The 24,470-nt window shown below is 46.1% G+C and overlaps 1 protein-coding gene across 2 annotated transcripts in view; it reads left to right on the top strand.

Annotated features, from left to right (window-relative positions):
* The window catches only part of PLCD1 (phospholipase C delta 1), a 55,944-nt gene that overhangs the window by 13,964 nt on the left and 17,510 nt on the right, over positions 1-24,470 (top strand). For both annotated transcript variants that reach the window (XM_071428508.1, XM_071428507.1), the window contains exons 3-7: positions 11,809-12,037; positions 16,804-16,933; positions 20,675-20,903; positions 22,085-22,286; positions 24,118-24,262. In XM_071428508.1, coding sequence (XP_071284609.1) covers positions 11,809-12,037; positions 16,804-16,933; positions 20,675-20,903; positions 22,085-22,286; positions 24,118-24,262 — 935 coding nt within the window. The remainder of the gene's footprint in view (positions 1-11,808; positions 12,038-16,803; positions 16,934-20,674; positions 20,904-22,084; positions 22,287-24,117; positions 24,263-24,470) is intronic.

Genomic DNA, 24,470 nt, shown 5'->3' with positions numbered 1-24,470 from the left:
TTTGGTAATGATCACAATTAACTAAATGAAGGGTGGGTCTTTCAAAGTACCTCCCTTCCTCCCACAAGCAGTGATAAGATTTGCAGTAGGAGGAGTAAAGTAGCAGGGTAAAATATGTTTGGTTTGTAACCAAAGTTTTCTCACATGACCTTGGGCACCTCGTTTAATCTCTTTGTCCATCCTTCTCTACACATTTTCTTTCTCTTCCCTCTAACTGTAAAAGGCTTTGAATCATAGAACCATAAAGGGACATTAAAGATTGTGGATCAGGGAGTTCCAACTCCCTGCCATGGGCAGGAAAACCTGGACCACGTTGCTCCAAGCCCCATCCAGCCTGGCCATGGACACTTCCAGGAATGGGGCATCCACAGCTTCCTTGAGCAACTTGTTCCATGTCTGGTCACGCTCTGAGTAAAGAATTTCATTCTAACATCTCATCTAAATCTCTCCTTTTTAGTTTAAGACAGCTCCCCCTTGTCCATCACTATCTGCCCTTGTAAAAGGTCCCTGTGGCTCCTTTTTAATAAAAGGGGAAGGCTGCAGTGAGATCTCTCCTGAGGCTTTGGGCTGTCCCCTCCTGGGTGTTTGGGTCTCAGCCTGGTGGGGTCCTGAGCTCAGCTGGGCTCTTCAGGTCTGCCAGGGCAATCACCCATCATAACAACAACAAACACAAAGTCCTCAGTGAATGTTTGCTCCCTGCTCTGCTGAGCTCTGTCCTATATAGAGCCAAAGTCCTTTCCCACATAATATCTATATTTCTCTATATAATTTATCTTGCTAATATATCTCTCTCTAAATCAAATAAAGGTGTGAGTTGAGAAGAATGACTTTCAGAGCTCCCTTTCCTGTGCTCTGAGCCAGCAGTTTCCAAATTATGGGGTCTGAGAGCCCCTACAGCAACAGTCCTGACCCCACCCAGTCCTTGGAAGTGAATGGGAAGGATCCTTGGGCTGTGGCTCCAGGTACCCTGATGTTTGCCTGCAGGAGCCCTGGTGGATCCATGGCTGTGGAGCTGGCATGGAGAAGGGCTGCAGCTGGGACTGTTTTATAAAGAAGTGTGAGATAAATCCTTTGAGCTGGGCTCTTCTCAGGATCTGTCTCTGGTCACAGTGATTTAAGATGTGTTAGAAAGTCTCTTTTTCCAGCCCAGCGCTCGAAGAAGGAGTCAGAGCTCTTCAGTTCTCAGTCTCAAGGCTGTTTATTGTTTCTTATCTATAAAACTCTTTCTCCTGACCTGCTGAGGTCTGCTCAGCAGGACAGACAGAGCCATTCTGACTGCCCCAGGCAGTGTTATCTTTTTATACTAAAAACTACCAGTACAATATTTACAATCACTTCCCAATACCTATCACCTGTGTTAGACAGTGAGCTTCTACTCTAAACCAATCTAAAAGTGCCAACATCACCCAGAAGATGGAGCCCAAGAAGAAGAAGGAGAAAGGCTGGACATGCCCAGATTCCTCCATTTTGCCTCCTGAACCCCCATTGTAAAAACCCCAAAAATCTATTTTTTCACCCCATGATAAATTCACTATCATTCTACTTAAACTGTCATGGCTTGTAATCCTTCATACAAGGTTGGTAATTGTTTTTTCCAAGGGCTAAATCAATGGCAAAGGGGTCTTGGGCTCTGTACCAAGGTCCCTGAGCCCCCTGCCAGGGTCTCGTGTCCTCCAGGGCAGCCAGAGGAATTTCCTGGGTTCCCACAGGCTCTGAGCACAGGCTGGGGCTGTGTCTGTGTGGGTGTGGATTTGCAGCACTCCTGGTACACTTTGGTAGCTGGGCACAGCCAGCACTGCCCCACTGCTGGAGACAGGCAGTGCCACGGTGGGCAGGAGAACCTGCTGTGCCCTGGGGGTGTCCTCAGTGACACCTGGAGATGGAGAAATGTCACCTGATGGCTCACAGCACCTGCCTGCTCCTTGACACCCCGTGCAGCAGGCACACCTTTCCCAGAGAAAGGTTTCTTCTTGTTTTTTTTTTTTTTATTTGTCATGAGGATAACAGCAATGGAGTCAAGTCAGTAGAGGCAGAGCTTGTCCTTGCAGCTCTGGGAAGGCAAGCTAGGCCAGGCTCTGGCCAGACTGGCTTTGGGTTTGCACCCATGTGGCTGTGGGAGCTGCCCAGGCAGTGTCCCACATGTTCCTGGGAGGATGTGAGCCCCTGCACACTCCTGGGAGGGTGTGAGCCCCTGCACACTCCTGGGAGGGTGTGAGCCCCTGCACACTCCTGGGAGGGTGTGAGCCCCTGCACACTCCTGGGAGGATGTGAGCCCCTGCACACTCCTGGGAGGGTGTGAGCCCCTGCACACTCCTGGGAGGGTGTGAGCCTGTGCCTGCACTTGTGGTGCCAAGCTCTTGGCAGGGCTGGAGGGACACCTGCAAGTGCTCTGCACACACCTGAGCCTGGAAGTCAGTGAGAGAGATGAGTGCTGACTCCTGCCAAGTCCCAACCCATAACATCAGAGGTTCATTCCCATAAAATCATAGAATGGTTTGGGTTGGAAGGGACCTGACCGTTTCCAGGGATGGGACAGCCATGGTTTCTGTGGGCAGCCTGTGCCAGGGCCTCAGCACCCTGACTGTGAGGAATCAGTGCTTTGTAGCTAATCTAAACCTGCCTTCTGGCAGTGTGGAGCCATTCCCCTGTGTCCCATCACTCCAGGCCTTTGACAGAAGTCCTTCCCCAGATCTCTTGAAGCCCCTGTAGGTACTGGGAGGAGCTCTGATGTCTCCCTGGAGCTTCCCCAGCTCTCCCAGCCTGTCCCCAGAGCAGAGGGCTCCAGCCCTTGGAGCAGCTTTGTGGCTTCCTCTGGGCTTGCTCCAGCAGATTCACATCCTTGGAGGCCCTGGAGCTGCAGTACTGCAGGTGGTGTATCATGAGAGCAGAGGAGAGGGACAGAATCACTTCCCTCAAACTTCTGCTCATGTTTCTCCTTGCCTTTCTCTTTTGCTGATCCTCTGAGACCTTCCATTATGAGTTTTCAGAGTGATTGCTGTGTTTGAGTTTCATTCTAGAGCTTTTGACTTCAGCAGGCTGCTCTGGGTCCAGGTGCAGAGTGGGTTACCCCTGGCTCCTGTTGTGGCCTCTGACAGGCTCTGTCACCCCCTCTGCCTTCTCCCTTGGTCCAGTGATGGCTGTCACAGCAGAGGAGGAGTGCAGGGTCGTGATTTGAGACCCAAAATCAGGGTGAGCCTCTGCAGAGGGTCACCCGTCCTTGCTTACAAACACTGACTTTGCTCTCCAGGACGAAGCCTTTCCAAAGCTGCAGATAAATTCCCTTTTCAGGATGGAAAAAAGGATGAGCAGAGTGGAAACTGGGAGGTTTAGCAGCAGGTTTAATCTTATCTGCAGCATTGCTGACAGCAACAGATGCTCCTCAGAGAAGGGAAGTCTGGGTAATCTAAGGGTTATGGGTTTTTTTTGTTTGGATAATTTCTTGTTGTTCCTGTTGTTATTCTTATGACCATGTGGAAAAGCTGTTTGTAAACCATTGTGTGATGGAGTCCAGTAGATAAAACTGGGGACTGCCAGGGTTAGACAGGAGAATCTCAGATGTTTGAAGTTCAAAAAACCCCACTTATCAGGGTTGTGACAGGAACAGATGTTGCCTGGATCAGATACATGGGGTATAAGCAGTACCTTCCTCTGTTGTCCTTATTCTAAACCACTGGGGATTTAAATTAGATGCTGTCTTCATAGCTGCACCCCCCCAAACAGGGCTTTGGGGATAAGCTGTCCTTCCAAAATGGTTTCTGATCTGGTAGAATAATCAATTTTTTCCTTATTGTCAATAATTCCTTATTTTTCAGTATGTTCCATTTAGGCCCCAGGGCAATTATTTTTTCCCCCCTAAAAGCCCTTGAAGAATCTTAAGCCAGTTTTCCAGCAAGCATGTCCTGCCCTGTGTGTACTCTCTGGTTGCCTCCAGCAGAAACACAGGAGTGCTGGGCACCAAGGGCTGCTCAAAAGCACCTTTAAAAATCCATTTTTCACCAGGAAGGTTGCTCCTTCCTGTGGCTGAGCTACAACCAGACCCACAAACAGCCTGCTACTCTCCTTATCCCAGCTGATGTGTAGGGCCATGGGAGGGTGGATGCTTCTTTGGCCCATGAGGCTTTCACAGGGCTTTCTCCCTGGCCTCCAGAAACAGAGTTAAAGTGGCTGGATTAACAGTTTGGGGGCAAAGAAAAGATTTATGTGAGGGAGCTGGAAAACAGTTCATTCTGAGCAGTTCAGTGCTGAGTACCACTGTGGTGTGAGGGAGGAGAGCCAAAGGAGGCAGAGCAGCAACCTGTCACTAGCACTGTCTAATTTAGCTGTGGTCAAATACCAGATCTCATGTAGGTGAAAAAAAAAAAAGAAAAGGAGTAAAAAGGCATTTGCTGCTTTCAGTGAAATTGATTTTTGAAAGTATTTTCTTAAACCAGCTGTAATCCCTAGTGTGAGCTCACTTAAGCCAGACTCAATCCCTTTAAAAACTCTCTCAACTTGGGGATTTGTGGGAATGGTTGAAAACTTTCCAGTGAATCATCCTTTTGAGCAGCTGGTGGAGAAACAGAGTGTTCAAAGGCAGAAGCAAAAGGCTGAATGAGTCTGTTGAGTTTGGGGGTGCTGCAGCAGGGCCCCAGAGGTGGTGCTTTGGTACCTCCTGCACTGAGTCTCTCCTGGAGGCTCAGGGAGGGGATGTTTTCCATGACAGCCCTGAAAAGCTTCACACACTGGAGCAGGGATGATTCACTGGGGCTGTGTTGTTGAGTCACGAGCAGTGAAGTCAGGGGAGAACGTCAGGAGTCGGAGATGAAATGTTTCCCTTTCTGGCCAAAAGCTTTACGTAAGAACTTCTGTTGTTGGATTATTTCTTTTTCTGTTTTTTTGATTAAAAGAATCGGTTTTGGGAGGTGAGCTAAACTCGGTTGGACTGCTGAGTGTTGCAAGTGATGACTGTATTATTACTTAAACTCATTAAATAGATCTTTTGGTCTGATGATTAGTTAGTCTCCCTAGTAAAAATGCACAGCATTTGCTTCTGTTCCTCTGGTTTCTGGCACAGTTATAGGATATTTTTTGCTTGGTTTAAACATAGTACAAAAGTTTTATGTTTATAGCCTAGTACCAGTGTTCAGCAGAAAACTTCCTTTGCTTTGGCTTGCTGGGAAATTTATGAATATCCTTAAAATACCATGCAGTGAACATATCATGCCACTTTTGTAGAAGAATAAATTATTGTCTCCATTGAATTAATGTCCTGAACTCGCTTGCAGAAGAACAGGAAGGATGTAATATTGCTTTGTGTTTGCTGGAGTCACGAAGCAAAAGCTTGAAATTGTTCCTGGTAAGTGTCTAAAGTCAACAGAAACTCTCAGCAACCTGTGTGCACTCAGCAGGTAGCTGGCTGCACCAGCAGCTTCCTTCTGCAGTATCTTGAGGAATCATTGCTTTCGTGGTCAGACAGGTATTTATCCCTGGAAAAATATTTGCTGATGCCAATGCGTTATGCAAGGCAGCTGTCAGCTGTGAAAACAAAACTGTCTGTGGGTCTCATCAGTTTTTATCAGAATCACTCAAGCCATCAGCCACATCATTTCAGATGCTGAGCTGCTGTTTCTTCGATTGAGTTTTCAATCAGGCCACCGCGGGCATCGCTGGGACAGTTTTCATCACAGGCTGGCAAATATTGACCTTATTCTCCCTAGCATATGTTAAATGCAAAGGCAGAAGTGTTGAGAGCCTCAGATCCAAATTTAGCGGTGCTGTGATGGCAGGGCAAGTAGGAACCAGTCACCAAAACAGTTTGCAGGGCCCTGGTTGTGTGGAAGGAATGTAAATAGAGATCACTCTCTTTGCTTCAGTGCTCCAAGTCATGATGGGCAGACTGAAAGGCTGGGTGAAGACCTTATATGAAAGGGTACTTCCAAACAACCTGTAAAATTGCATGTGCATTGCATCACTGGTTGCCAGCTGGTAAACACACACCAGCAGTGAGGGCAGACTGCTGTGCAGCAGATCTCGAGTCAGAACAACCTGCTGAGCATGTCTGTGGAGGGGAGAAGGGAAGGGATGAGGAATCAGCAGCTGGGACCTGCCATAATTCACACACAGGGAGATGAAAGAGCAATGCAGGCACGGCTGGGAGGGCACTGTCACAGCCATATTTTATGAAAAATCCTTTCATTAGGATCTTTTCTTCTGAGAAGCTGAGAAGCTTCAGCTTCTCCATGTTTTGCTGCTTTGGAATGTGATCTGGAGAATTGTTTACCCAGCATGTGGAATTGTTTTTACTTGGTGACCGATGACAGCCACCTGTGTCGAGGCTGTGAGCAGTCACAGGAATTTATTATCATTCCATTCTTTCTATTCCTTACTAGCCTTCTGATGAATTCCTTTCTTCTATTCTTTCAGTATAATTTTAATATATCATTTTATTTTAATATAATATATATCATAAAATAATAAATCAGCCTTCTGAAACATGGAGCCAAGATTCTCATCTCTTCCCTCGTCCTGGGACCCCTGTGAACACCCCCACGTTTGGTGAGCCCTGAGTGAGGAACATTGCCACAGGGCACGGCACAGCAGGTCTCATGCTGAACCCACCCTGAGCCATGGTGTTAAAGTGTCCCTCAGGGATGGGGGTGATGGATAGCCTTTGGTATTCCCAGCCCAGGGGGCTGACAGTGCTCCAGCTCCTGCTGGTTACAAAGGTCCTGATCCCAGCTGCAGGTCCTGGTCCCAGCTGTGTGTGGCCATTAGCATCAGCCACCTCTGGTGACACCAAAATCAGCTGAACAGCTCTTGTCAGAACCCAGGAAATTCCTCTGGCTTCCCTGGAGGGCTCCAGCCCCTGCCCAGGGGGCTCAGGGACCTTGGCACAGAGCCCAAGACCCCTGTGCCTTCGATTTTAGCCCTTGGAAAAAACCATTCCCAACCTTTATATGAAGAATTACAAGTCAAGAAAGTTTAAGTAGAATGATAGTGAATTTATCACGGGGTGATAAATAGGTTTTTGGGGTTTTTAGAATGGGGGCTCAGGGTCCCAAGATGGAGGAATTTGGGCGTGTCCAGTCCTTCTTCTTCCTAGCCTCCATCTTCTGGGTGATGTTGGCACTTTAGGTTGGTTTAGAGTAGAGACAGACTGTCTAACATAGGTGATAGGTATTGGGAAGTTATGGTAAATAATGTACAGGTAGTTTTTAGAATAAAAAGATAACACCGCCCCAAGGACGGGCAGTGTGCCTCAACCCAGCCTGCTGGACAGACCTGTGGTGAGTTGGAGAAAGAATGGTATAGATAACAGCAAATAAACAACCTTGAGAACGAGAACAGAAAAGTCCTGACTCCTTCTTCGACTGGCTGGCGGGGAAAAAGAAGCTTGTACGTGTCTCAGAGTCACCCTGAGCAGCAGAGATCCTGAGAGGCTCCTCCTGGGGTGAAACCAGAGCAAGGAGCAGCACACGGGACACACTCAGGTGGTGTGAAATCCATGGGGTGTCTCTGCAGGATGGTCCTGGGGTCAGCTTTCATCTGCTCCTCACAAGGTGCTGAGCTGAGGTGCAGCTGGTGAGGGCCTGGCCTCTCTGCAGACGTGCAGGATGGTGTGCAGGCTCTGTAGGGCTGAGCACGTTGCTCATCTGCATTTCTTGACAGTAAACAGAAGTGACTTACTGAGCCAGTTAGAGTGGGATGGAGTAATTCAGTGTGACAGAGTGCCACATGGCACAAATAGCCTGCTACTGACAGGGGTGGGGTAAGGAAGGGATCTGAGGAGCTCTTCTTGGACTAACTCAAGGGAGGCTGTTTTGGCAGTGCCCATACAGTGACCCTCCTCTCCCACTTCATCAGCAAAGGCACAAGAAAGGAGAAGCACCTGCCAGTCCTTGTCCTTCACATGCTCAGTAGTTTGCAGGAGGTGCAGGTTCAGTTTCTTACTTTCTCTCTTGACAAATACTATTGACAAAATGTCTCATCTCAAAGGCCTATCAAGCAGGAAGAAAACAAAGGGATTGTTGTCTGCCTTTGTGCCTCCTTTCCCTCTATTCCTCAGGATTAGCAAAGAGTTTACTGTTCATGCTCCCAGCACGGTCTGGACATTTCAATTGTGGAGCAGTGATGAGAGAAGAGATGGAGAGGCCAGGGCTCCTCTCTGACAAGTGCTTTCATCATTAGGAAAGTCGTCAGGCTCATCCTTCTGGCTCTTCTACACCAGAATCACAGAGTTTCTTGGGTTGAAAGGGACCTTAAAGATAATCCAACTGATTTCCTTTAAGAGGTGTTCCTTCTGCAGGAAGAGATGAGTTTGCAAATGTAACACCCAGCTCCTTGAAAGCCATGAAGAGAGAAATCCAAATCAAGTGAGATACCCAAAATTTACATATTGGTTGCTTGAAAATACCATGGGCTGTCAAAAGAATCCTGAGGGCTTGAGTCATCCCTGACTGCTGATGCCAGGGGTGAAAGAGGAGAAGGGTGCTGGGCTGAAAATCAGCAAGGGAGAAGCACAAGAGCAGGAGCCAGTGATGAAAACTGAAAAGAGGGCTAGAAAGAAATTTCTCAACATCTCCCTGAGAGTAGATCAGACAGGAGGAATTCCACTGGCTCCAGGGAAGGCTGCTGTACGTCTGTGTCAGTGGGGAGCCTCTGTCTGTCTGAGCAGCATCCAGAGCAGCCAGGAGGGCTGACCAGGATGTAACCTGTGTGAGTTGGTGTCTGGAGGTCAGGAGGAACACAGGCTTCCTTGTGCTGTGCCTCGTGTTTTGGGCTCTCTACAAACCACCTCTTCAGCAGACGCAAACACTCCGAAGTAGATGCAAACTTTCCAAATTCTCTTCTGCTTGTGGTTATCTCCCCACTGTGGCGTGATGGGGAAGGAGCAGGGAGGCTGCAGGGAGCTGTGATTGATGGCTGTTTGCTGGGAGTGTTCCTCTGCTGTGAAACATCTCTGTGCCCCAGTTATTTTTGATTTCTCCTTGCAGATAGCTCAGCTGAACACACAGTTTGGGACTCCTAATAGAGTACAGTCACTGCCTGGGAGCAGCTGATAAAGTACTCATGCTGGGTTAAGATTTTCCAGAAAAGAGATAACTTTAGCAGATGGCTTGGGCTGAGTCCTTTGGCTTCAGCTTTTTTATTGATAGATGAAAACAGTACACACAACCAAGCTATGGAAAGCTATAAAAAGTGTCCTTCCTTACCCTGCTTTTTAACAGTTCCTGTGGTGATAGTTTCTCTCCTTCTCTCTTGTGTGACTACAATAGACGCCAGTCGTGCTCTTCAGCCTTCCTTGTACCCTTTCTGTACTGAGGAGGTCTTTTATCTCCATCATCCTCTGAAAAGATCAAGGCAGCCCTTCCAGACACAGGTTTTCAATCTTTTTTTCCTCCCACACAGCTCTCTTTTCCAGTGGATTCATGCAGCCACGTAATGGTTTCCAAAGAATCCATTCTAAATTTCCAATATTTAACATCAGATTTTCTGGTCTTGGAAACAGGAGGCTGTTGCCAACCCGAAGTTTAGGGACTGATTGCACAAGCAGGCTGAGGAGCCATTCTGCAGGACAGCAACTCTTGTGAGCCAAGCAGTGGTGAGCAGCTGGCAGGTGGGGAGGAATAACAGGATGATCCTTCCACTTCACTGCCACAAGCAGAGGAGATCTGGAGCGGAGGAGAATCCCACATTTAAGGACAGTTTGCATATGAGATGCCCAGCTTGCACTTCCTTTCTGGTCAAGGGTCCACTGTAGCCATGGGTTAAGGGTATAACTTATCTTACCCTGAAATTTTTGCTTGAATAGGACAGAACAGCTTTGTTCCAAAAGCTGCTTTATTTCCCACTGGCTACAAAAGAAACCTTACTAAACTTTAGACTTTTTGATGGAACTGAATCTGGCCAAACATAATAAGATGCTTTACATTAAAGATGAAGTTCCACCTTAGGCACAACCACTATAATTTGATTAATGTCCTGGTTAAAGGGCAAGATCACCAGGAAGGCTCAGCTGTGGGGGAATTGCAGCCTTTTTTTCTTTTTAAGCTTGTTTTAGTACTCAAACCCATAAACTTTCACTCAGGGGTAAATTGGCCAGATAACATAATTCCACAGCAGCCCATCCCAACCCAACCTTTTCCTCCCCTCAGCTGATCAACTCTTGACCTTTACAAAGTGATAATCAAAGACCACACAGAGATAACAGCTCATAATTGTCAGGGAAGAGCTTTGCCAGCTCCAGGGAGCTCCTGGTGTGTTCTTGTATAGGAACCAAACCAGCAAAGTGCTGTGGAGGGTGTCTGACCACCCCAACATCTGGTGAGAACTTGAAGCAAATGTTAAGTGTTGCTTTTGGAAAGTCACTGATTTTTGAGGACTGGAATTTTGGATGGTTTTTTGCAGTTTTTTTTTCCCCCAGCAGCTGAGCATTATCATGACTGCTCTGGGAAAACAAGGAAAGTTTTCAAACCTCTAATGAGCATCTGATGAATTTTGAATAATCCCAAAAATGTGCAGGTGGATACTGAGTTGGGTCTTTCTACAGTGTTGACTTTGAATAAACTGGGCATTTTAATGGTGAAATGGATGCTTAAAGACAAGTTTCTCCTATTCAGCCAAACTCTGGGGGTATTTCATACTCATGCACTGCTTTTTAGCAAAGCTCCACACCAGGTTGCTCCAAGCCCCATCTAACAAGGCTTTGAACACTTCCAGGGATGGGGCATCCACAACTCAGGGAAGCCTGTGCCAGTGTTGTGTGGATGTATGAAGTGACCCATGAAAGACAAAAAGAGGCTGTGGGTGCTGCTGGGAGCTCAGTTTCAGCCCAGTTTGAGGGCTCTGATTGCTCTCAACAGCATTTTAGGGCCGTCTCTGTTACTTGTATTTGTTTAATAAAAGTCTCTTCATGCACTGCTCCTTCTGGATTGCCTTGTGTGTGCATTTTGCAAACTTGGAGCAACTTCAGGGCTCATTTCCACCAGCTGAAGAGCAGAGATGGAAGTGGGGAAGGATGATCTTGAAAACAGTGTTTTGATTTCTTACAGCAAGGAGGATAAATTCTACCCTTGACAGGGGTTAGGATGGAGTATGGGTGACACCAGACTGCTCTGAAGCTTTGGTCTTTGCCTCCTTAATTTGCACTACTGTGACTGAGAGGAACAGATGGGATCTTCACTTTTACCTTCTCACTATTTTTGCCACCTAAAGAAGGACAGTTTTGTTCCTTACCCTCCTCTTATTGAAGTAATTTCTTATTTTGCCCAGAGAGACTGTGGACTTCTCATCCCTGGAATTGTTCAGGGCCAGCTGGATGGGGCTTGGAGCAACCTGATCTCATGGAAGGCATTTCTGTCCATTTCAGGGGTTTGGAACTGGATGGTCTTTAAGGTCCCTTCCAACCCCAACCATTCAGTGCTTTTAGGATTTTCCTGTGGGGTGGTGTTCACAGGGAGGCACAGCTCCACTCTCCCCATTCTCAGGGGCAATGAGTCAAGGGATGCTCCAAGGACTTGGAACCAAACTCTTGGCCATGATTTGTGTCTCGTAAAGAGGACATCACAGCATGGCACCTATGGCATATTCTGTTTCTTTATTAAATAAAGAACATGAAGAAAGAGGTTTTCTTTTTGATATTTCTTGCTCTTTCTAGCCCTTTTGAGTTGAGTTTTCTTTAGTACCAAAGCTTGGGGAAGTGGGGGAGAGGAAAGGAACCTCCAGAGGCTTCAGGAAAAGGAGAAAGAGTAATTTTTTAATATCCCTCACCAAGTAGAGATAAGGCTGTTTGAACCCCTGCTGACAGCAGGCTCTGCTTTCTTTCCACAGTCTCCATTGAAGATATCCGGGATGTGAGGTCAGGCCATAAAACAGAAGGGATGGAAAAATACGCCAAGGATGTCCCAGAGTATCGCTGCTTTTCCATCATCTTCAAAGACCAGAGGAAAAACCTGGACCTCATTGCGAGCTCAGAGGATGATGCCAACCACTGGATTGCTGGCCTTGGGAAAATCATAGCCCACAGCAACTCCATGAACCAGAAACAGAAACTCCAACAGTATCCTTTGCCTTATAAAGTGATTAATCATGGACAAAGATGCACTTGTCTTTCCATGTGGGTGGGGATAGTAGACTAACCTCCTTTTTTCCCTATTCTGGGTTTTCTCTTGCATTGATTTTGCACCCAGGCAAGCTCCCTGGTTTCCAGTGCTTTTCCCCCCTGTATTACAATGATACCAGCAAGAGTGGAGTCAGGCTTAATGTGGCTCCTTAAGCAAAGAATTCCCTCTTTCATGAAGCTCCAGATAAAACAATCATTATTTTTTTGTGTTCTTCAGGGGTCTGTTTCACTTGCAATGCAGTAAACTCCAGGACAGGCACTTCTTGGCAAGGCATGAAAAGCCCTCACTGTTTACCGTGTTTTTCAGTAATACAAGGAGAGGGAACTGATTCTCTTCTTCTCACTGCCAAATTTACTCCAGGGTAGCTCCACTGACTTGAGTGAAATTACTCCTTATTAGCCTCAGCACGGGAGGAAGTTTTGCCCTGAAAAGTCTGCAGTTGCTCTGGTGACAATGCAGAGAGCAGAAAGGAAAAGGCACAGAGCAGGAAAGGAGAGTGAATTCATTATGAAATGGAGAGAGGGTTGGTATTGGGTGAAATCCTGGCTCTGCTGAATTCACAGGGAATTCTCCCTGAGGCTGCATTTCACTCAATAAGCTGCTTTGCAAACAGAGGTCTCATGTATAAGGAGAGGATGTCTGTGGGTGCAGTTTTTTGGATGGATTTTCTTCAGTCCCTGTGTGTCTGAGACTCTGACCCTGACATCTGAAGCTGTTGGCTGATTTCACCCTGATTTGACAGAGCCACAGTAATGGTAAAATAGTAGGTTCCTTTAAGCTTCCCAAGGTAGATACTCAGCAATCAGAGAGGAAAAGAGATACCACTCTTGGGCAGAGAAGGCTGGGTGGGCTTCATGGCCTGTTTGACAGCAAACATCAGAGAGGAGGGGAGATGCAAAATCCTCAGCTGGGAAAAATCACAAAGCTGGAGCTCAAATCTGAGAAGGCACCAGGAATGCTGCCCTCAGTTAAGTCTTCACTCCATGTGAGTTCTCTGCTGGGTAATAATGCACTGATGGAGAAGGAGATGGTGCATAAATGCTGAGCTTTCATCAGGCATTACTCTTCTGTGGATTCTCTGAAGTCTGAGGAGCATTTTCACAGCCACAGTGCTGTTCACTTAAAGGAATCAGACTCCATTAATTCTGTTGTGCCTGGGATGTCCTGTTTATCTCCTGCATTGTGAGTGTCTTTTTTTGGATGGTTTTGCAAGCTCTGGGCTGTAAGGTCACTCCTCAGCCACCCCACAGTGTTCAGGGGAAAATCTGGGCTACAGAAAGTTGTCCCTGGAGCATATCAAGTTAAATATATTGCTGAAAAATTTGCCTGTAAGAAGAGAAAAGATTTTTTTAAGGGGGGAAAAATAACAATGACATTTGCAAAGGAAGAAAGCTGTAAATTTCCAGCATGGAAAAGTGCCTTTCTCTCTTTGGAAAGCAGAATTGAAGCTAAATAGGGTGGGTAGGCAAACCATATTTCTGGAAGAGTAATTACTGTGCAGTGCTGGCTTCCAATCTGGGCTTGTCTCAGGCCATTTAACGTAACCTGGAATTACAGAACAGCATGATTTCTCATTTGAAATTTGATGATGTTTAATTAAAGCCTGGGATTTTAAATTTAGTCTGCCTTCACTGGGTTTGCTTGGCAGCGTGGGCTTGCTCAGATCTTCCTTAAACCTCAGGAGTGTTCTCAGCATCTGTGAGCACAGAAGGGGAAGAGTCAGGGCATGAGAAGTGTTGTGTCCCCTGCCTGTCCCCCATGACTGGAGAATTGCCTTGCAGGGTATCGTTGTCAGCCTCTCAAACCCCTTGCAAAACAAGTAAGGAATGTGCAAGTTTTTGAAAACAAGGATTGAAAGCAAAAACTCTGCTAGTTTGAGATGGGGCTGGTTCAGTTTGGAATTCAGTGGAGTTGCCTGTGCTAGAAGGGACTGGAATCAGTGCCTTATGCATTTTTCCAGTCCTGTATTCCTACACAGATAAAACTCCCACACGCTTGATGAGCATGTCTGATGTTCTTATATACAGAGTTCTGTTTTAATAAGCCTCAGATTCAACCTTGCAGCAGGCTGGCATGGGTAGTTTAGCAAATATTGCAGGTATGTGTGCAGGGAAGACTTTAGACCAGCAAATACAGAGGACTTTTCATTTGAGCAGGGTGGCACTGTCTGGTTTGGTTCTGGGGTTTATGTGTGAGCTTTTCTTCTGGTTTGAAAGCAATCACCAGAAGTTCTGCAGCATTTCTGTTCTGAGCACACTCATGGGATATCTGCCAGATAGAAACCAAAGAGAGATGACTGAAACTGAGAGAAAGCTGGTAGCCCTGGAGCCGGCACAGCCTTTAAAAATCAGAGGCTCTCCCTGGATGCACACAAAAATGGGAGAAGCTTTCCCACAGAAATGGAGCAGCTGCTGCCCAGTGCACTCAGACCCACAGAGGGGCACAAGGTGAAAGGAAGACCCACAGCCAGGGCTGAAAAATGGTGTTTGTACCAGATGAGAGGACTTCCAGTTGGAGTGTTTTGTTCATCCAGCTCCTCCAAGCTCTCCCAAAGCTGAGGGGATGCAGATGGATGGGGAGTTTGGGTATTTTGGGCTCAGAATGCTGCTATTCACTGAGATCTCAGTTGTCTGTACTCTCCTTTTTCTCTCTTTGCTGCTTGCCCTTGCAGCAAGAGGACCCACTGTGTGTGCCTGGGCTTTTCCTGGGCTCTCTCATTTCCCTCCTGCATTTCTCAGCCTCCTGGGAAGGCATCTAAGAGAAAAACATCCTCCATTAACAGGTAGGACCTGGGCATATTCTTTTGCAGATGCATTTACTGCCCACATTTTGCCTTCCAGAGAGGACTTTGGGTATGTGCATGACCTCTGGGTGCCCATTATCAGAGGAAATGATGCAGACTCTTAAAGAAATGTGGGTTTTTTGCAGTGGTCAGCACAAAACCAGTAGTTTCTATGCACAAAAGAGTAGTTTCTATCCACCCCTACTGCTCACCTCTGGCTGTGGCAGGCTGGATTTCCTCTTGGCTCACCACAGCTGGGTTTTCCTCCTGCCTGTTGTTTTTAGGGAAGGCTGGGAAGGGGACCTGAGGAGCAGGGTCAGGTGTGAGTGGGTGGCACTGGGGTGGCAGTGTGACAGTCTGGTGGCAGTCTGACAGACCCTGTCTGGAGCAGAGCTGGTGGAGGGGGTGTTCTGCACCCCGGGGTGGCTGTGAGGTGCTCCCAGCACAGCATCCTCTGCTCATGGGAGCTTCATGACTCAAACTGGGCTTTCTGGGAAGAATCAGAGCCTGGTTCAGGGCTCTGGAGTGTCCTTGGGAAATGCAGCCTCTCTTTATTTTGGTTTCCATGTCTAAAGAAGAGGAATATTAATATTACCAGGCTGAGATGGATGTGGGGTGAGGTCATTGCTTAGCACCTGCCAAGATTTTTAAAGTCAGAAAGTTCAGCTTTCCATGAGACAAACAATACTCACTAACAGTTTACACATATCTCCATCACTAGGAAATACTTCAGTGCAGGGGTAGCTCTGGCAAACACTGTTTCAGGGTTATGTTTACAGCCCCTAAGGCTGTTAATGCCCTTTTCTGGGGTCATTTTGAAAGGCCCAGTTTAAATGTTACAGCACTATATGCCTCAGCTGGTTTTGCTGATCCTGAGCTTTACTCTGATTAACATTCAGATTGGGCATTTTTTGAAAGTTTTTCTGGAATTTGGAAGCATTGTTTCCTATGTGAGACATGGAAGATTATTATTGGAGATCAAATTCTTACTTTGATCATTTTTTTTCCTGTTGAAAAGTAGATCTTTTTCTGGATGACCTTTCTTATTTGACAGTAAAACAAATTAGACAGACAGTTCCATGATGCAAAAAGGAGGGATTTTTTTGGTGTTTAAAACTGCAGTGTGTCTCAACTGTCTAACATGATTTTAGAGACTGAAAGAAAATGGAAGTCTCAGTTCAAAATATCTGACATCACATTAAGAAGATCATTCTTATAGCAGTTACTCCTGATGCACAGATACACTAAAGTGGTTAAAACCCAAGCTGTTATGAAATATTATCATAGTACAGCACAGTAACAGACCCCGTGCATTTCATCAGGGGAAGAAGGCAAGACCCACGAAGTTTGCGTTGATTCCACTCACAACAAATTCTTAGGAGATATTGGTAGAAATCCCTAAAATATGCTGAAGGTGAGTTCAAAAATTATTATTGATCATTCTTTTGGAGTTCAGTGTTCACCATGCCACACTGAATATTGAGCAGATCCATGGCAATGAGTTTACCAAGCTTCTCTTGGGAGCTCTTTTCATTCTTTCCTTTATCCCCTTTTAACCATCTGGAGCAGAATGTACTTTCTGTCATAAAAGAGAAATCAAACTGTTTCTGGCTGTGGCCAGGAACTCCTACAGGGTAAAGAGAGCTGCTCCAGCCTTGGCCAGATGGTGAAAAGCTTCTCCCAGGTCCCCATCAGTTGTATCACAGCACGTTTTTCTCCTGCCAAGGCCCCTTTGTGCTCTGTGGGAGCAGGAGGTGAGGTGGTGGCAGCTGCTCAGGGGCCCACACTGATTTTACAGCAGCTGGAGAGGTGGCTCAGAGCCTTTAGAAGAGGACTTCCCCCCTGCCATGTGCAGCAGAAGGTATTTAGGTGCTCAGGCTAGGCACTGACCTGGAAAGGTTTCCTTACATCCCCCTGCAGCTGGATTCACACCTGCCTGCGCAAAGCTGACAAAAACAAAGACAACAAGATGAGCCTGAAAGAGCTCAAAGACTTCCTGAAAGAAGTGAACATTGAAGTGGATGACTACCATGCCAAGAAGATTTTCCAGGTAATGGCAGCAAGCAGAAAAAGGGTTTGCTCTTGGCTGAGGTCAGGGTGTCCCACAGCTTTCAGCTTAACGGGTTGGAGACCTCACCTAAAGTGAACTCCTGGTTTCTTTTCTTGTACCAAGGAAGGACTCTCAGGTTTTGATGCTCAGTAATTTGTTGCCCAGATTAATTGATTCCCACTGAGTTAGGCCAGCACAATGCTTTTGATAAGGGTGTGTTAAGATCTTTATTCATAATCAATGCCTAATTTTGCCACGAAGCAGAAAATGAGATGCAAACATGGATAATGCAAGAAAAAGGGAAACAAAGTTGAGGTCCCAGGGGTCTCAGGAGTTTTGTGTGCCACAGCTGCATGTCAGTGCCTAAGTCTGGCTGAATTTTGTTTGGTTACAATTGTGTACCCAGATCCTCACATTCTCAGAGGAGGGGGGTGCAAAGTGACAGGTATAAACAAACAAACAAACAAACAAAAAGAATGAAGTGCAAATTAAGAAAAAGACCTTTCCAGATTCATGATAGATACACAACATTGCACCCAAGCCTGGACTAGTCTGATTGATTTAATACTCCCAAGGCATATTTAATCTGGTCAGGGATGTACACTTGTAAATTCTCAAGATTCAGCTTGCTGGCTGAGCCCATCAGAAGATAAGAAAGGGATGAGAATTTCTCAGTTGCTAAGCTTTGGGTTTCTCTCTAGAGAATCCATTCTGCTGAGGTGAGATAAAACATCTGGATAATTTCCAAACTTCCATCCTGTCTGAAGCAGGATTTGAATTAATGTGTGTGCAGTTTCAGAAATGGTTTTTTTTTCTGATCAGTGGTAAACATGTGGGTGGTTTTGGGCACCAGGCAGGAGTTCTCCTGCTCCTCCATGTGAGCAGGCAGCCTTCCCCCAAAGGAGGTCAAAGTTTCCCTGTCTTTGCTTTTTACACATCTCTCTGGTAACTCCTCAGGAATTAGGGGGAAGGTCATCAGCACATCTTAAAGAATTTCAGCTCACAAAATATTCCAGTTGTTGCCTGCTCTGGCTGGTGGATCCCATTCTCATTCCCATTCCCAGGAAGGTCCTGGAAGAGTGGAAATAAGGCTGGGAATCCCCTGGTTGAGCTGCATGTCTCCACTGGAAGGAGTTGCCAAAACTTCCTTTGCAGTCTGTGCAGGTGAAGCCAGTAGGGAGCAGGGTGTGAATCTCCTCATCCCAAAGGATTCATCTCACATATGGGAGAAGAATCATTTCCACATCTTCACACATCAACAATCTGAAAAAATCACCTTTTTTTTTTTAATTTTCCTTTTTTTTTTTTTTTTTATTTTAGAGGCACAGTCTCCTCTTATTTAATGAACCTCTTCTGCTGTCCCAATAGTTACAAGGGAGCTCTAGGAGAGGAATCTTGATGAAATTAATCCTTTTTGCTTAAGGATTCCAAGTAATTGCTAAACTTTGATTCAACCCATGGAAATGCAGGGAGTTAGTTGAAGTACCATCATTAAGCAAGTAATTTTAAAGTTTCCTGTATAGCCCCTGGGAAGAGAGGCACTTTGAAGGTTAATTCAGATCTCCTGAGGGCTGATTGGCCTCCAGGAAGGGTCTGTCTTGCTCTTAAAGCAATTACATTTTCAGTTTGCATCCTGCCTCATCCTGGATGGGCTAGGGCATTACAGCCTATTAAAGGGTGATCTTTTCTGTCTCAGAGAGTTTTTCTTCATTTAGTCACAGGAAGGAAGGGTGATCAGGGGCTCAGGTGAGGGCTGCAGGGCATGTTCTCCCATTAGTTTTGCCTTTCCTCACATGACTCTGTGTACACATCCAGGTTTGAGACACTGGAGTAGAACATATTGCAATGAACCAGAAATGATGCCAAGCTGCTGTCATTGCTCATTTCATTTCAACCTGAATATTCATTCTGATGCATCAGAAAGGTGTTTTTGCTGGCAGGCCAAGGGTCATTCAGGACTCATGGCTTGTCATTCATACATGGGAGGTAAAACACAGTATTTTGGGTTGAGATTCTCTAATTTGGACCTCTTGTAGCCAAAGCAGAAGGAACCCACTTTCATACTGAGCATCTGATCTGTCCTGGAGTTTGACTCTGGTGCCAGTGCTAATGTCCTGGTTTCATCATTTCATTAGTTGCCTTTAATGGCAACTAATGAATAAACTTCCCCAGGCACACCACTTAAAATGCCAGTTTTCTAGGAGGAATATCTTGTCATTTTCCCTGTCATGTCTTAAAGAAAAGAACATTTGTAATTCACAACATCCCTGCTGTCTCCACCAGCTGCTTTCCCTCTTTATATTCCTTTTGCAGTTGCTAAGCATCATGCTCAGCTTAGCTTGAGGGATCTGCCAGAGCCACAGAGCAGGATCATAGACGTGGAAAGCAGTGAGGAAAAGGCAGTTCTTGGACTCTCAAACCTATTTTGGAGGTGTTTGTAGTACTGAACGTGTCACAGGTTGTCCCATCCCTGCGATGAGCCCGTAGCTTCTACCCAGCAGGTTCTGAAGTCAGGACAAGTTGAACTCTTTTTTTCTGTCACTTCAGTTTGGGAAATGCTAGGCATCATGAGAATGTTCTTTGGTTTTATATGCGCTCCTTAAACAGATAGTGAAAGATTTGCAGGGGATGAAAGTCCCTCCTTATCATCTTGGGACACTGCCAAAGCCACTGTGGCCATTGCTGAGATCACTGGCAGGGCTAGGCTGAGATTAGTGTGATTACTGGTTAAACTAAGACAGGCATTTTCATCATAAAAACCAGGAAAATAGCTCTGTCACAGGGGATCAAAGATGGAAAGCAATTTAATTCCTCTGGTTTGACAAGCTGAAGAATTCTGCTAGGAACAAACAACAAAATTAATATCAGGATTTGCCACAGGAAAAAAAAAAAAAGTTGTTTCTGATAAAAAATTGAACTTGGGAGTATTTAAAATAAACTAGAACAACTTGTTATTGGGAAAGCTGTGTCCTTGATGGAGACATTGACATGTATATCTCAAGCTCCCCACCTTTCATGGTCAATCAAGTCCTTGGCTGTGGTGCTCTGTCACAGATGGTATCTACTGGAAAAGTTCAAACCCCAGAGGAAGATGGAAAATCTGAATTACAGTTCCTTGTGAGGAGATTATATCTGATTTGAAATCCGTGGGGATTTTGTTACGTGGCAGGTTTTGGATGAGAATGGAAAATTTCCATGGAGAGGTGGATTTTTTTCATACCTAAACATGCACACGTTTAGCAGTTGTGAGGGTTTTTAGTTGTTTTTGATGCCATCTTTGCAAACAGCCCTGCTGTGAGTCTTGACAGCCTCTTGAGGTCTGAGCCACTGAGGTCAAAGGAAAGGTTCTTTTCACTTCCTGGACTTTTGGCTATACTCTCTATCATTAATGAACAGAGTTAATTGTTTCCCTTTGTTCCCCCTTAGATTAAGATTCTTTTGACCCTTGATTTGTGCTTGGATTATTTTGAGCTGTCCTGACTGAAGCCCACCAAGTGCTGGAACTCGAGGCTGGTGCCTTTGAGCTCACTGACAATGTATAAATACTAATAACTGTAATTTTCATGACTCTTGGCCTTGTCAATGAGAACCATTGTCATTGACCACGTGCTCCTCACTGGCTGGCCAGTAACTCTTTGCAATTATTTTGTGTTCTGCGTTGTGTAGCCCTGGTGCAGATTACGGCTGGCCTATGCCAGAAGGAAAGAAGGTTTTCACTCCTTCTCCCCTCTACGTTTACAGCACTGTGACAAGTCCAAAACAGAGGCTCTGGAGGATGATGAGATAGAGGAATTTTACAAGATACTGACAGAGAGGAAGGAAATAGACAGCATCTTCCAAATGTACTCGGACCCTGAGGGGTTCATGTCCTGCCAGAACCTGGTGAGGTTTCTCTATGAGGTGCAGCAGGAAGAAGATGCTGTTATTGCTGCCCCTGCCTTAATTCAGAGATATGAGCCCAACGAAAGAGGTAGGTTGAAAACCCTGTCTGGTTTGCTTCAAAATCTTGCTTTTTTGATGAATTATGAGTTGCATTGCTGTTGCTTTTTTCCCCTGCAGTCATTGCATTATTTTCTCCCCACAGCTGCTTCTAAAAAACCACTCTCTCCTAGGGGAGCATTAACATATTTATTTATTAAAATAAAATTGAAGAGAGAGATTTCCCAGCCTCTCCTCTGCTCTCCTCTCCTAGCATCTCTAGGAGGGGAGGGCAGAGGAGAGGCTGGGAAATCTCTCTCTTCAATTTTATTTTGGGTGCACTGAACAGCAGGAGAGGGATTGATGCAGGTTTGACTAGAGGATGATGAAAATCCTGAGGGAAAGACTCAGATGGGTTATTCAGGTGCCAAGACCTCATGTGCCTTTTCAAGGCTGAGAATGGAGCAATATCTGTGTTCTCCAGAAGCTGGAGTGGAGGCAGATGTCCTTGATGGTGGGCACCTGTAAAGCCATCTGCAGATGGGATCTCTGAGTAGAGGCCAAGGAGGTGACAGCTGTCTAGGAGGCAGACACTGAACTGTCTGTCTGCTCAGATTGTGGGTGAATCATCACTCTGGAGCACCTTGGAGGATGGGTTCCAAGAGCCAACTCACAATCATGGGCTGGTTTTCCACTGTCCTGATCTTCCTTCAGGAGAGGGACAAGGCTTAGGATTAGGCTGAGATCTAGTGCAGTCCCTCAAAATGGGGAGTAATTTTGTATTTCCTCTTTGCAAATCATGTATTTCATTGGATAATCTAGACAGGATTTATCTGGCTGTGTTTAGACATCTGACAGCTTCTCTGGGTTGGTGCAAAGAAACCTTGAAATGCTCAAACAGAGATTTTCGTGCTGTAAATCTCTGGAGACAGATGAGGTAAGGTCTGTCTTTGACACTTTTAAGATGTTATCAAGGACAAGTAAAGTGTCATAAAAAGCCACGTAAGTGTCATAAAAAGCTGTGCTTGGGAAGGGCTTTAAAGGCATTTTCAGGCAGCTGAAGGTGCCATCCTTGCCTGGAGAACATCCATGTCTTTGCTTTCACTGGATGCCTGGGGAGCACATGTTGCCTCTGGGGTCTCGTGGAGGGCAGAGGCACCGTGGTGAAGGTGGCAGTGTTACCTGGTGGTGTCTCATTTTCACTGTGGGGTTTTCTGTCTGTTTGTCTGACAGCCAAGAGGGGCAATGCCATGACCAAGGATGGTTTCCTGATGTACCTGCTGTCAGATGAGGGGAACATATTCAACCCCTCCCACAGGAAAGTTTACCAGGACATGACCCAACCTCTCAGCCACTACTTGGTGTCATCCTCACACAACACCTATCTCATGGAAGACCAGATCACAGGGCCAAGCAGCACAGAGGCCTATATCAGGTAAAGAGAGTGTGTGTTTGTGTGTGTTGGGGAGGTTTCCCTCTTTCTTTCAGAAGACATGATGCTGATGGATGCAAGGGATCAAGAAGCAGTCTCCCACCAGACCAGGTAATAGGGGCTGGCCCATGTTTCCAGGGTGAGCTGTTTCCAAACCAGCTCCTTGTCACAGCTCTTTGACCTGAGTCTCATCTGGTGTCCACCTGGGTGTAGATGTATAATTACTACATTTGGAAGCAGTATAAAATATCTGCAGTCACTGGAGGCTGGATTACAGCCCTCTGGCCTGGTGTTCTCTAAGCATGATGATGAGGGGGTGTTGCATTCCCCAAAATATGGCACAAGAGAGTGCAAGGAGCTTACAAGATGGAAAGATTCCTCCTGGGATAGGGCTGCAGGTCTGGGAGAAGCCAAAATGATGCATAGTGTCATGGTGCTTATGTTCTGTGCTGCCTTTTGGGACAGGTCCATGGCAGGAACTGTCCCCACAACCATGCTGGGGTGTATTTTGGAGAGTCCTCGTTGGAGCAATCAAAAAAAAAAAAAAAAAAAAGAGGTGGGATATGAGCAGGGGAAGTGATCAGCAGAACTTACACCTGGTGCTTTTTTATCATCTCAGATATTCCCACAGCACCCCTGCACTGAGCTTTAGGTGTTGCCTATGTCTGCCTTTAACAGCATCTGATGTCTCATGGCCAGATGGGTGCAGTGACCTTTAGTAATTTGCACACCCACAAGACATCACTGCTTGTTTTTATCAGGTGAGACAGTGTTTCCATATGAGCCAGTCAATGGCTGCAATTCTGCCTTTGTTTATGACTTATCTCATTCTCAGGAGCAACCTGACCAAAGTCACAAGGTCAAAAGTGTTGAGAGTGAAATCTGGCACAGGTTACTTCTCAGTAGCTCTTTGAATTCATCTTACACAGTCTTAAAATTATAGATGTATGTTTGGGTTGTCAAAAAAAAAAAAAAATCCCATTATTCTGGAACAGGTTTCCCAGAGATGCTGTGGATGCTCCATCCCTGGAAGTGTTCAAGGCCAGGTTGGACAGGGCTCTGTCCCTTCCCATGGCAGGGGATTGGAACTGGATGATCTTTAAGGTCCCTTCCAACCCAAACCATTCTGTGATTCTATTGCAATGAGTTAGAGGAATTGTGTGATCTGAAATGTTTAGGGAATTACTGTAAAAGAGACGAGATCACCTCCTAGATAGATGGGGGAGGAATCTACATTTGAAAATAAATTGAAATGAAAGTATGGATATGTAGAGGTAGGAATTTCACATGGAAATTCAGTCTGTAGGCTTGGTTTAGGACACTGTCCCTCAGCAGTCTCCTCTGCTGTGGTGGAGGTCCCATAGCTACCTCCCTGCTTTCTCCCAGCTCTGAGGATTCATCCCTCATGTCATATCCAATCTAGATGAAGAAATCACATCATCTAAACTTTGTGACCTGGCTTCTAAGGCTGACTGTCATTCTTCCACTGCAGCCTCTCTTGATTTTCTCTTCTCTTCACCATCTTTGGGGAAAGGCTTGGGGCACAGTAATCAGTGTCCTTTCTCATCTGACACTCACTATGTCTTATTCTTTGGATAATTCTACCTTGGGCTTTCACTACCTTATTTCTCAGATCCTTCTGTGCTCTCCTTGCTGACACCGACTCCACCTGATCCCATCCTTTATCTGCTTTCCTGCTTTTCCAAGCTCCTTTCTTCTCCCTTCCTCCTGAACTTCCTTCCAGTCTTCCCAGGCAGTGGCTGTGCCTGATGTAGCCTCACTTGGAGATGGAGCAGAAGGTGTAGAACCCAACCAGTCCCTTCTTTGTTTCCAGAGCCCTGACCAAAGGCTGTCGCTGTGTGGAGCTGGATTGCTGGGACGGCCCCAACTCAGAGCCCGTCATTTATCACGGCTACACCCTCACCTCCAAGATCCTCTTCAGTGATGTCATTAAGGCCATCAAGAACTATGCATTCCAAGTAAGGATGAGGGACTTTTTCTCCTGTTGTACAACCTAGGACTGGCAGTAGAGCTCTTCCCCCCCAGCAAAGAGCAGAAGCAATGACAGCTTCACCTCATGGGGACGAGAGAAATTCCTGCTCCTTCTGTCTGAGCATCCATGCTCTGCTTCCTGCAGAGATCCATCCCTGGGGGTTGCTGGACAGGGAGAGCACCATCTGAGGATGA

Source organism: Agelaius tricolor, unplaced genomic scaffold (genome assembly GCF_023055355.1).
Source record: "Agelaius tricolor isolate 1412-34295 unplaced genomic scaffold, bAgeTri1.0.p SCAF_6, whole genome shotgun sequence".
NCBI lineage: Eukaryota > Metazoa > Chordata > Aves > Passeriformes > Icteridae > Agelaius > Agelaius tricolor.
This window is presented reverse-complemented; position numbering and strand designations above follow the sequence as displayed.